This window comes from Xyrauchen texanus, chromosome 6 (assembly GCF_025860055.1).
Source record: "Xyrauchen texanus isolate HMW12.3.18 chromosome 6, RBS_HiC_50CHRs, whole genome shotgun sequence".
NCBI lineage: Eukaryota > Metazoa > Chordata > Actinopteri > Cypriniformes > Catostomidae > Xyrauchen > Xyrauchen texanus.
Window position 1 is genome coordinate 42789856 of NC_068281.1, and position 13106 is coordinate 42802961.

Below are 13106 nucleotides of genomic sequence, written 5' to 3' on the forward strand. Positions count from 1 at the left end.
CAGTGCGGACATGCAACTGGAGAAATTATGGTCTGGGTCTTGTTGAACTTTAGCAATCAAAGACTTTTGATATTGTGGCTTAATAAGTGACTTTTGTGGAAAAGGCAAAGAAGGCAAAAACTTGACAAAGATTAATCTCCATCTCAGAATGTTTTACTCTTCAAAGAGACATTGCCAAAATGATCATGCATTAAAATGATTATTGTGCTTTGCACAAAGAATTAAACCATTTTCCCAGGGGTTGCAATTGGAGGTAAAGACTGTATTTTATTTAATATTTGCAAATCCATCCATCTCTGCCGCAATCAAATGGGAAATTTGCTATTTAAAACCATTAATTACTATAAGGCTTATTCTTTGTTAAGAATTTGTATAGTTTTGATTCATTAAGTGTACTTTTGGGTTAAAAAATGGAATAGTATTTTGGTTTAAATTGTACTCCTTTTTTCATTAAGTTAGCATATCTACTTTAATCCTGTGCTTCAAGTCTACACTTATTTCAATGATACTTTGTATAGTCATGATGACAAACAGGATCTTAATACTGTAGATGATTTTCATTCCTCTCCTGTGGTGAGAGATTGAGCAGGGAATAGTCACCAATTTGTCCTAAAATGTCTTTCATTGTCAGCGTCTCAGGAAGCCCGTCCTAGAGAACTTTGCTCCCAAGCATTATACTCAGAAGACTGAGTATTCAAGTTTGATAACCACTGCCCACAAAATAGACTTCTTAAACACATCACGTCCAGTGGTAAGACGTGCTTTTTAAGCATTCGGCTTGAATGTGAAGATCTTCCTGAAGTTCATTTCTCCAGGAATAGAAGCTAGCAAAGAAAAAAAGAAGGGTAATTATCAATGCAAGGAATTTAGACTCCATAGAAAAGACACAAAATTCTGACGGATCAACGACTATGTCTTTCCTGAGAGAGATCAGCCCAATGGCGAAGAAATTTTTTGTCTCAGAGAAGGATATTTTAGCAAGTCATGCTGCACGGATCACAGCTGAAATACACCAGGTCTGATAACACGTTTTAACTCTGGTTTCTCATCTTCCTTAATTGAAAAACCTTTAATAAGTGCTAGATCTTTTCATATTTGAAGAGTTGATATTATCATGCTAATGACAGTCATTGACAGTGTGGTCTGAACTGAATCATATTAGTCTTGATTTTAGTAACCCATTCTGTCTGTAGGGTGAGAGAAAAGGCTATACTGAGGTGCTTGATTTGTCTTCGGGTGATCTCCACAGAGGGGGAATAAAACCCATCACCTTTGTTCGTCAGGTGGGTAGCAGCTTTGGCTGAAACCTAAATGGAACAATCCTCCATGATGCTCAAATGTTTCTGTTCTGTTCTTCAGGTTCTTGCTGCTTGCTTCTATCCCGCTCTTTTGCAGGATGACAGTCTGCCATTGGATGTCAGAAAAAGGGCACAAAGTCTCCTTAGAGAATGCGAGGGTGGAAGCGTCGGTGAGTTTTTGTCCCCAAGAAGTTGAGCGCATAGATATACTGTAATTACATACCTGGTCATTTTGAGACACTTTACAGTTTCCATGTTATATCAATTTAACTTCATATTTTCTGTTATTTGCTATCAATTTAGAGTTCTCTGAGCTCAGTTTCTTCTTCTGTAATTCAATTGAGAGTTTGAAAAATGCAATGAATTTGGCACTGCCATTTATACTTTTTGAACACCACTTAAAATTTACTTTGAACTAAGGTATACACTTGGTGATGGGTGTAATATTTTATGTTAAAGGGATATTCCAGGTTCAATATGTGTTGAAATGTTAATTACCTAAAAAAAAAAAAAAAAAAGCTTTTTCCTTTTGTTTAAAAAAATAACAAAATAAATCAAGGCAGTGAATGTGGTCAGTTTTTTGGACGGTTTAAAGGTAGAAATGTAAAGCTTTCAATTTATATAAGCACTTACATAAATTATTTAGTTAAAAAGTGAGTATTATTTGTGCTGAAAAGTTGTTTAAATGGTATTTTTTATGGGATTACAGGGTGTACGGCATTCCATCGTCATGGCAACCAAATTTTTAAATTGGATATAACTTACACAGAAAAGTTTAGAAAGCCATTTTATCACATTAAAATCATGTTAACACACATATTGTTTATGTCTTGTGGCTATACTTTTGAAACAGTGAGTATTTTAATGTTTACCAATTGAGCCCATTCACTTCCATTGTAAGCACCTCACTGTAACACGTATTTTTGCTTTTATTTATTTTTTATAAAAGAAGGGACAAAGTCGTCAGTCGAGAAGTCGAAGTTAATATTTGTGGAAATCAACATTATGCCACAAATGCTGTTGATAGAGCTTAAATTGCACTGAACACTGTATATTTGTTTAAAATACTTCTCTTTTTCCAGTGTAATATGCAGGGATAATTCAGACGCCTTTCACGTAGATTTCCCCGAAAAGAGTAAATACTGTGGCTCTGCGGCACTTTAAAAACTTTAATCTGTTTTGAGAATCCCGACCAGCCCCACAGCAACATAGGCTCAACCAATGGCATGAGTTTGGGGTGGAAGTATCTGTTTTTCTGACCAATTGCAGAAACGGGGAGTGTTCAGGAAACCTATTTGGAAACAGTAATTATTTCTGAAATTTCACGTGGTGACACATGAGCTGCAGAAATTGCACACTTCATCTTTAAGTTTTACATTTGAATGAATTGAAATTTTACACTGTGGCCAGATTTGACCAAATAAGTTTTTTATGTTTAATGTTTTTATTTGAATGTGATATTCATGTGTTGTTAATCTCTTCAGGCTCATACACAGATTCATGTGGAATTGCCAAAATCAAACACTGTGTGTCTAAGTTCATTACCAGGAGAGATGGAGGAGCTCCTTCCTCACCCGAAAACATCTTCTTCACTTCTGGGTCACAGCGGGCTCTCATGGTTTGATCAACAAAAACAATTATTAATTTTTCATCTGTCATGAACAAGATCAAAATTTGAGTACAATAATTGAAAAATATAACAAAACGATTTGTTAAAAATGTAAAATGATTTTGTAATGTTTGGAAAACATGCCCATTTCCATCATAGATAATGCTGAAGCTTCTGGTTCAGAGTAAAGACTCGTGTCAGACTGGTGTGCTCATACCCGTGCCCTCCTATGCGTCCTTTAACCTGGCACTGACAGTGCAGGGTGTTGTCATGATACCTTACCAGCTATATGAGGAGCAGGGCTGGAAACTGCAGGTGCAAGAGCTTCGCCGAGCGCTCCACGCAGGAAGAAGAACCTGCAATCCCGTAGCGCTCTATATCTGCAACCCTGGAAATCCAACAGGTAACAAGTGGTCACTGCAATACTGCATAATGTTGAACAGGAGTTTTAAAAATATAAGTGTGCTGATGTGTCTAAGGCCAATTCCCAATTTGCTCTAAGTCCTCATGATGGCGTAGTGACTCACCTTAATCCGGGTGGCGGAGGACGAATCTCAGCTGTCTCCACGTCTGCGACGTCAACCCGCGCATCTTATCACATGGCTCGTTGAGCGCGTTACCGCAGAGACATAGTGCGTGTGGAGGCCCACGCCATCTACCGCGGCAATCTACACACAACTCACCACGTACCCCACCGAGAGCAAACCACATTATAGTCTGACCTTTGTGACTCTACCCTCCCTACCAACCGGGCCAATTTGGTTGCTTAGGAGACCTGGCTGGAGTCCCTCAGCACGCCCTGGGATTCGAACTTGTGAACTCCAGGGGTGGTAGCTATTCGTAAATTCTTAAAATTTGTTAACTTTCACGTAATCACTTTCACACATATCAGGAGTACATCGGCTGATTATGACTTTATAAACACTTTGTTTTCGCTCTACTACCCACACACTGCTATGTTGTGATATCGAATCACTTTTAAACTGTACATTTTATTGCTTTATTACAGACTCTCCTACATTTACACATTTAGTCCAAAGTGATTTGCTTTCTGGTAGCTCACCTGACTCGGAAGACCACAGTTCAAGCCCAGCCTAGCATGCAAGCAAACACGTGAGATGAAAGTGTCTTAAAAGTGACAAAACATAACATGGTTGCTTTAGAAAATGTGCTTTTCATGTCGCATTTTTAGGGCACTATCGGTTAGGTTTATGCTAAAGTCTTAGCTAGGTAAGTTTTACTCATTAAAACCTCTAACATTCACCTTGTCTGATTACGACACCATTTCATTCACTTTTGTCACCCTTCGCTGGACATTTCACTGAGAAAGTGCAGCGAAATGTAACGAATCATGTAATTTAGTAATTTCGCCACGGTCATGTAGCTTTCATGTGATCAGGGTGAAGGAATAAGTAAGTGTGTCTAAACTTTTCACTGGTGGTGTACATATCACAGATTAAACAAGCTCTGCATACCGTTTAAAGATCATACTTGGTCAAAATGTCTAGTTTCTTAAAATTGTAGATGGATTATTTATTTATTTGATTATCAGGTCATGTACAGAGCAGGGAATCCATAGCAGAGGTGATTCAGCTTGCCGCCGAAGAAAGGGTCTTCCTACTGGTTGATGAGGTGAGTTCTTCTTAAACAAATATAAGAACACATGGTCAATAAAAAGAAAAGAAACATCTGTGTAGTGAGCTACAGCTGTTCCTTTACATCAGGTGTACCAGAACTGTGTGTATGGAGCAGGAACTGAGTTTTATTCTTATAAGAAAGTGTTATCAGAAATGGGCTCAACTATTTCCACCACTGTGGAACTAGCCTCCTTCAATTCTGCCTCAAAGGGCTTCATGGGAGAGTGAGTGGCCAGCTGTTATGTTTTATTCTTCTTTCTTGATTTCTTTGCACATACCATTGCCCTGTACCCTTGCCATATCAATGTTATTCTAAATCATATTCAAGACTACATTCAAATAACACTGATAATTCTTTTGTGCCCAGGTGTGGGCTTCGTGGTGGCTATGTTGAGCTGGTGAATCTTGACCCTTCAGTTATGGAATATATCCGTAAACTGTTTTACACTGAGTCCTGCACACCTATTGGTGGACAAATTGCACTTGACCTCATGGCAGATCCACCAAAACCTGGAGATCCTTCATTCCCCACCTTCTCTAAGGTTCATATACTCCATATTACAATTAATAGACATAGGAAAGTGATGCACATCAAATATTTCAAACTTGTAAATGAACACATTTGTAATGCATTTTCCAAACACTGGAAATACAACCAGCTTCTTGTCTTTCTGTATTAATAGTTTGTACTTAATTTTTCTACCAGGAGGTCCAGTCAATTAAAAATATGATATGTAAAAACACTCATCGGATGCAGGAAGTTTTTGAAGAGATGCCAGGAATAAGCTGCCAGCCACTGAAGGGGGGATTTTTTGTCTTCCCACGTCTATATTTCCCTCATAGGGCAATACAGTGGGCCAAGGTCAGAATCTATGTTTTATATACATTTGCAAATAACAGTGAGTTAAAACAGCAATAGTAGCACTTAAACTGCAAATTAATCAATCCATCCATCAATCAGTTTATCTATATATGACAGCTGATTCCAATCCTTGAAACAATTGCTGTTCATCTCACCATTAAGTCTAAAAATGAGTAACATACCAAAATAATAGGGATGGGCCACCTGAGGACTCAGAAGTAACAGCAATGATCGATCATGAAAACGATGATCAATAATGAGAATGCGTGATGTGACTTTTCACTGAATTCGAAATTCACAGACAACTACCTGACAACTATACACAGATGTATCAAAGAGGGGCATTATTTTACATTTTGAGATTGATTAAGTTTTCAGCGGAACCTTGATTGCCAACAGAGACATCTCATAGCAACCACAAACTGATAAATGATGCTGAAATGTTACACTTGTTCTACAGGTTTACGATAATCAAAAGAGTGTATAATTAACCGTGTTTTGAACACCTGTCTCTGCACTTGTTCGCTAAACAAGTTTTTATTGTCATATAATGTAGAAACTTTGACTCATTAATGTATATTATTTTAAAAAAGTGAATGTTTATCATTGATTCTAAATCTCCCTGGGTGCCGTCAAGTTTGAGTGACAGCACACCTGCATCTCAGTGAAATCAGAGCTTGAGACTTTCTCACGAGTTTCCAAGTTGTAAGTCAAACATAAAGCGGTGTTACATTGCAGTTTTCCCAGTATGAATTTTTAAATTCCGAGATAAATGAGTGGAAGCATGATATCAACAACAAACTCCAACAGAGCACAGCATACCTTTCTGTCTGGGGCAAAGGGAGCACTCTACTCTCTGGAGAAGTACACACACACACACACACACACTCACACACACTCACACACACACACATAAGGCAAAATCTTTCATTCAAACATCTAGATGAAGCACAGCTAAATGTTAAAGAACACAGGGTCTTCAAAACTATTTTCAACTAAACACAGCATTTTAAAAACATGAAGGTTATGGCATGTCCAGTCATGGCAACCGGGGGTTTGCAGATACACATTTACATGTATTAATTTGGCAGACACTTTTATCCAAAGCGACTTACAAAAGAGGAACACATAAGCGAATCGTCTTAAGGAGACAGTGGTACGAAAAGTGCCATATTACAAAGTTTCACTAGAAACAGAATAATAGCATTCAAAACAGATTAAAATGCAACAAGTGACTGGTTAAGTGCTCATGGAAAAGATGTGATTTTAGCCATCTTGTGAAGACAGAAAGTGAGTCAGCTTCCCGGATGGAGTTGGGAAGGTCATTCCACCAACGTGGTATGATGAAGCCGAAAGTCCGGGAAAGTGTTTTGGTGTCTCTTTGTGTTGGTACAACAAGGCGACGTTCCTTAGCCGACCGCAGGTTTCTAGTGGGGGCATAGCTCTACTAAAATGATTATGCATACCGCTGGAACAGACCCAGTGACTGTTCTGTATGCCAGCGTCTGAGCCTTGAATTTGATACGTGCATTAACCAGCAGCCAGTGAAGAGAGACAAGGAGTGGTGTAACATGCACTAACTTTGGTTGATTAAAGACCAGAAGTGCTGCTGTGTTCTGGATCATTTGCAAGGGTCTGAATGCACATGCAGGGAGGACTGCAATGAGAGTGTTACAGTAGTCCAGTCTAGTTATGACAAGTGACTGAACAAGAAGTTGTGTGGCATGTTCAGAGAGGATGGATCTTATCTTCCTGATATTGTAGAGTGTAAATCTACATGATCTTGCAGTCTTTGAGATGTGATCTGTGAAATTTAGTTTGTTATTGATAGTTATCCAAAGATTTCTGACCATTTTGGAAGGCAATACTGTAGTTGCACCCAGCTGCACAGTGATGTTGTGTTCAACAGCAGGGTTGGTTGGAAAGATAAGGAGTTTGGTCTTGGCTGGGTCAAGTTATAGGTGGTGTTCCTTCATCCAGGCTGAGATGTCTGCAAGGCAGGCAGAGATTCGAGCAGTCACCGTGGTGTCGTTGGGCTGGAAAGACAAGTAGAGTTGCGTGTCATCAGCATAGCAGTGGTTAGAGAAACATGTGCCTGAATGATGGGTCCCATTGATGTTGTGTATATAGAGAATAGAACCCTGAGGTACCCCAGTAAGTAGCCGATGTGGCTTGGACACCTCAACTCTCCAGGCTACCTTGAAGGACCTACCTGAGAGATAGGAATTAAACCAGTCAAGCACAGTTCCTCTGATACCCAGCGAAGAGAGGGTGGTGAGAAAGATCTGATGGTTGACTGTGTCAAAGGCTGCAGGAAGGTCCAGCAGAATCAGGATGGATGATCTGGATTCAGCTTTCGCCTGTCTCAGCAACTCAGTGACAGACAGCAGGGCAGTCTCGGTGGAGTGTCCACTTTTCAAGCCTGACTGATTGTCAGAGATAGGCAGAGATTTGATTGAAAACTGCCCTTTCAAGTGTTTTTGCCATGAATGGGATGAGAGGGACTAGTCTATAGTGTTCTACTTGTGTGGTGTTAAGTGTGGGTTTCTTCAGCAGTGGGGTTACTCGAGCCTGCTTAAATGTAGTGGGAAAAGTGCCTGTAAGTAGAAATGTGTTAATTATGTGTGTGAGTGCAGGTAGGATGGACGGAGAGATAGCCTGGAGAAGGTGAGAAGGAATGGGGTGAAGGGAACAGGTGATGGGGTGGTTGGATGGGAGGAGTTTAGAGACCTCAATGTCAGTCAGGAGAGAACATAGAGACAGAAGAGTTGCATACAGGAGATGGGTGTTTGACAGGGTGTGGTGCTGAGAATGTATTGCTGATGGTTGTAAAATAAATGTGGCAAAGACATCTGCTGTCATTGATGTGTCAGGAGGTGGAGAGCAGAGAAGTGTGTTGAATATTCTAAACAAGCTGCCAGTGTCTGTGGTGTTGTTGATCTTGTTCTGGTAATTGAAAGTTTTTGCAGATTTAACGTTATCTGAAAAAGTTGCAAGCAGAGACTGATACTTACCTACATCTGCTGGATCTTTAGATTTATTTTTCTTTTATATTTCTCTCAGCTGCCCTGAGGTCATTTTCATGAAGGACATCATGAGCCAGAGGCTGGGTGGTGTAGTACATGCTGGCCTTGAGGAGAGAGTACAGATGCTGTCTAGACAGGTTGTTAAAATAGAGCTTAGTGTGTCTGTGGCAGTGTTTACGTGGAAAATAAATGTTGTGTGGGAAGAGAGGTAGAGACAGCAATGGAAAAGTGAGAGGGTGAAAGAGAATGGAGGTTATGGCGAAAGGAAACCAAAGGCGGATTCTGTTTTAATGTAGATGGGAGAGTCAAGTTGAATTGAACAAAGTAGTGATCAGAAACATGTAAAGTAGTAACAAGAATATTTGAGTTGGTACAGTTAAGTGTAAAAATGAGGTCCAGTTAGTTGCCCGATCTGTGAGTTGCTGTGGTGCTTAGACTTTCCAAGTCAAATGAGGTCAGAATAGTATTAAGTTCAGTGGATTGGGGCTTGTCTTATGTATGTTGAAATCACCATCCTCCAGGAAGGAGGACAGCAGGACATCCAACTCCTCGAGAAAGTTTTTTAGCTGACCTGGAGGGCGAGAGATGACAACAACATGTATTTTTGTGGGTTGCATTGTAGTAATAGCATGGAATTAAAAGTAGTGTTGTTACATAGTGAAGAGTGTTGTGAAAAAGTCCAGTTGTTTAGAATGAGCAAACCGGTTCCCCCTACCGGTGTGCCGAGGGGTGTGAGAGAAGTTGTTGGAGAGAGCAGCAGGTGTTGCTGTATCCTCTGGACATACAGTATGCATGTTTCTGTCAATGCCAGGATGCTGAATGTGGACTGTGTTGCAAAGGCTGGAATGAAGTCAGCTTTGTCAGTCACAGCTGACTGGCAGTTTCCACAGTTCAGAAACAGTGGTGCACACTTACAAAGCTTATTATGGTAACCTGAAGAAGAGCAGAGATGTGTGTTCTAAGCATTGTTTCACTAAATTGGCCAGCAAGTCTTCACATAATGACAAAATATCATGCATTATATTTTAGTTGTGCCCTCTTTTGTACTTGTTGTAACAGACTACATTATAACAGCCTATGATACTGAACAGACACTGGAACAACGAGACGCAAAGCAGCAGCCAAAGACCTATGACATACAGTATACGGTTGAAGTCAGAAGTTTACATACACTTAGGTTGAAGTCATTAAAACAAATTTTTCAACCACTCCACAGATTAAATATTAGCACACTAAATTTTGGCAAATCTACTTTGTGCATGACACAAGACAACAATTTTTTACAGACAGATTGTTTCACTTTTAATTAACTATATCACAATTCCAATGGGTCAGAAGTTTACATACACTAAGTTAACTTGCCTTTAAGTAGCTTGGAAAATTCCAGAAAATTATATCAAGCCTTTAGGCAATTAGCAAATTAGCAATAGGTTGATAGGCAAATTGGCTAATTAAAGTCAATTGGAGGTGTACCTGTGGATGTATTTTAAGGCATACCTTCAAACTCAGTGCCTCTTTGCTTGACATCATGGGAAAATCAAAAGAAATCAGCCAAGACTTGAGAAAAACATTGATCATCCTTGGGAGCAATTTCCAAATGCCTGAAGGTACCATGGGACCATGCAGCCATCATACCGCTCAGCAAGGAGAGATGAATGTAGTTTGGTGCAAAAAGTGCAAATCAATCCCAGAACAATAGCAAAGAACCTTGTGAAGATGCTGGAGGAAACCGGTAGACAATAATCTATATCCACATTAAAATGAGTCCTATATCAACATAACCTGAAAGGCTGCTCAGCAAGGAAGAAGCCACTGCTCCACAACCACCATAAAAAAGCCAGACTAGAGTTTGCAAGTGTACATGGGGACAAATATCTTTTTGGAGAAATATCTTCTGGTCTGATGAAACAAAAATGTTACTGTTTGGCCATAATAACCATCGTTATGTTTGGAGGAAAAAGGGTAAGGCTTGCAAGCCGAAGAACACCATCCCAAACGTGGCAGCATCATGTTGTAGGGGTGCTTTGCTGCAGGAGGGACTGGTGCACTTCTCAAAATAGATGGCATCATGAGGAAGGAAATATATGTGGATGTATTGAAGCAAAATCTTAAGACATCAGTTAGAAAGTTAAAGCTTGGTTGCAAATGGGTCTTCCAAATGGACAATAACCTCAAGCATACCTGCAAAATGGCATAAGGACAACAAAGTCAAGGTATTGGAGTGGCCATCACAAATCCCTGACCTCAATCCGACCAAACATTTGTGGCCAAAACTGAAAAAGTATGTGCTAGCAAGGAGGCCTACAAACCCCGTTACACCAGTTCTGTCTAGAGGAATGGGCCAAAATTTCAGCAACTTATTGTGAGAAGCTTTTGGAAGCCTACCAAAAACGTTTGACCCAATTAAACAATTTAAAGGCAATTCTAACAAATACTAACAAAGTATGTAAACTTCTGACCCACTTGGTATGTGATGAAAGAAATAAAAGCTGAAAGAAATAATTCTCTCTACTATTATTCTGACATTTCACATTCTTTATATAAAGTAGTGATCCTAACTGACCTAAGACAGAGAATGTTTTCTATGATTAAATGTCAGGAATTGTGAAAAACTGAGTTTAAATGTGTTTGGCTAAGGTGTATGTAAGCTTCTGACTTCAACTGTATGTGCATACTACAAATATACATGTCTATGTGCTGAGCCAATCCTCTGGTCCTCCCAAGGCCCTTTGTCGAAAAAGGATAAAAGTTGCGCCCTTGTTGCTGCTGCTCCCTTGGATGTGCCCACCCTTGACACTTATTTATTTATTTATATTTTCTCCCATTTTCTACCCAATTTGGCATGCCCAATTCCCAATGCAATCTAAGTCCTCGTGGTGGCATTGTGACTCACCTCAATCTGGGTGGTGGAATCTCAGTGATCTCCACGTCTCATGCTCCCATGTTTACCTGCCCCTGTCCCAGAGCTGCCTGACCTAGTCCCCGCCCTGTAGCTGCCGCCTCCTTGGTTCCCTGCTCCTGTCTTGGAGCTGCTGGACACCGCCCCAACCTCAGAGCCACCCCATGGCTTCAACCACCAAACCTCGTTTGGCCAGCTCCACCAGGATCTTGTTGTCTCCTGCTTCACCTGCGCCGCCAGCAACCCTCCGCTTAGCTCTGCCAGAACCCCCCTGGTCCATACAGTCTTTCTGTTCCTAGCGTGTTTGGGTTGTGTTTTCCTCCTCTTGTTCTCTGTCTTGTGTTTTTCTCCACCCCCTCGTTTGCACTCTCATTTGCCTCATTTCTCTAGTGAGTGACCCTGCACATTCTACAACCTAACTTTGTTACAGCCGGTTCTCCAGTGTTCGCCACATCTGTTGTACCCTTTGTTACCTGCCCCTGTCCCAGAGCTGCCTGACCTAATCCCTGCCACATTGCCGCCACCTTCTTGGTTCATTGCTACTACCGTGGAGCTACTGGACACTACCCCATCCTCCGAGCCAACCATATGGTCTCCTGATTCACATGCACCCCCTGCTTATCCCTGCCGGAACCCCCCTGGTCCATCCAGTCTTTCTGTTCCTTGTGTATGTGGGCTGAGTTTTTTTCTCCTACTGTTCCCTGTCTTGTGTTTCCCACCCCCTCGTTTGCCTTGTAATTTGCCTCATTTAACTAGTGAGTGACCCTGCACATTTTACAACCCAGGTGTTGAAGTGCCCTCTGGTTGTGTGGAGTGAGGTTCACATGCAAAAGTTATATGTTTCCAGTTTAAAGAGTTGTTATATTGCAGTATTCTAAATAGAGTTCTAAAGTTTGTATTGTCCTGCAGTAAAAGAAGTACTTCTCTCTTAGAATAAAAATATGGAACCAGACATGGCTTACTGTTTCCATTTGCTTGAAGAGACCGGTCTGCATGTGAGACCAGGCTGTGAATATGGACAAAAAGAGGACAGCTATCACATCAGGTTAGGACTGATATGAATGATTGCCTCATACAAATTCATCTGTAGAATTTCCCATCTAGTACATACTTTAAAAACCAAAATCTTTCTGTCTCTAAGGCTTTGTCTGGCAAATGAAGAGGATATCATGGAAGATGCTCTACAACGACTGAAAACGTTCCACAAGTGTTTCATGAAAGAGTTTGCCTAGCTAATGCCATCTTGGTTGTGTGTATTTGTTAGACCAGATTATGAGAGCAAATGTGTATTTAGATGTAAATTGAAAAAGAAAATGTCAACAAAATTTTCCTGCAGAGTTAAGATAATGTTGAATACAATGTTGCTGTTCTTTTAAAAGCAAAATTGAAAATGAAAGGGATTGTTAACCCAAAAATTTCAATTCAGCCCTTATGTTCTTTTGCACTCATGTCTTCTGTAGAACACAAAAGGAGATGCTAGACAGAATGTAAGACCTTTTAATATAACAAACGGAAACCTTTCTGTACTTATTAAATATGTTGCTCAAATAAATGTTTCAGTTTTATTATAGTTTATGAAAGTATACTACCACCTATATATACAGCACACATTTAACTTAACACCAAACGTGACAAACTTCATTTTTGTACACATTGTATACAGTAGAAATGTTAGTAGGTTTGTAATAGATTGATCCGTGTCACTTTAGTTCTATGATGACAAAAAATAAAGATATGTTTGGAGAAATAATGGACTTTGTTTAAAAAATGCTACC

At 40.1% G+C, this 13106-nt stretch overlaps 1 protein-coding gene across 1 annotated transcript; it reads left to right on the top strand.

Annotated features, from left to right (window-relative positions):
- Positions 1 to 294: 294 nt before the first annotated feature.
- LOC127644809 (alanine aminotransferase 2) lies at positions 295 to 13071 on the top strand. Its single transcript, XM_052128188.1, has 11 exons — positions 295 to 1016; positions 1194 to 1283; positions 1360 to 1468; positions 2783 to 2916; positions 3067 to 3310; positions 4460 to 4539; positions 4632 to 4768; positions 4912 to 5086; positions 5251 to 5406; positions 12264 to 12376; positions 12473 to 13071. Exons 1-11 carry the CDS (start codon positions 912 to 914, stop codon positions 12561 to 12563), a joined length of 1434 nt encoding a protein of 477 aa, XP_051984148.1. The 5' UTR covers positions 295 to 911; the 3' UTR covers positions 12564 to 13071.
- Positions 13072 to 13106: the final 35 nt, after the last annotated feature.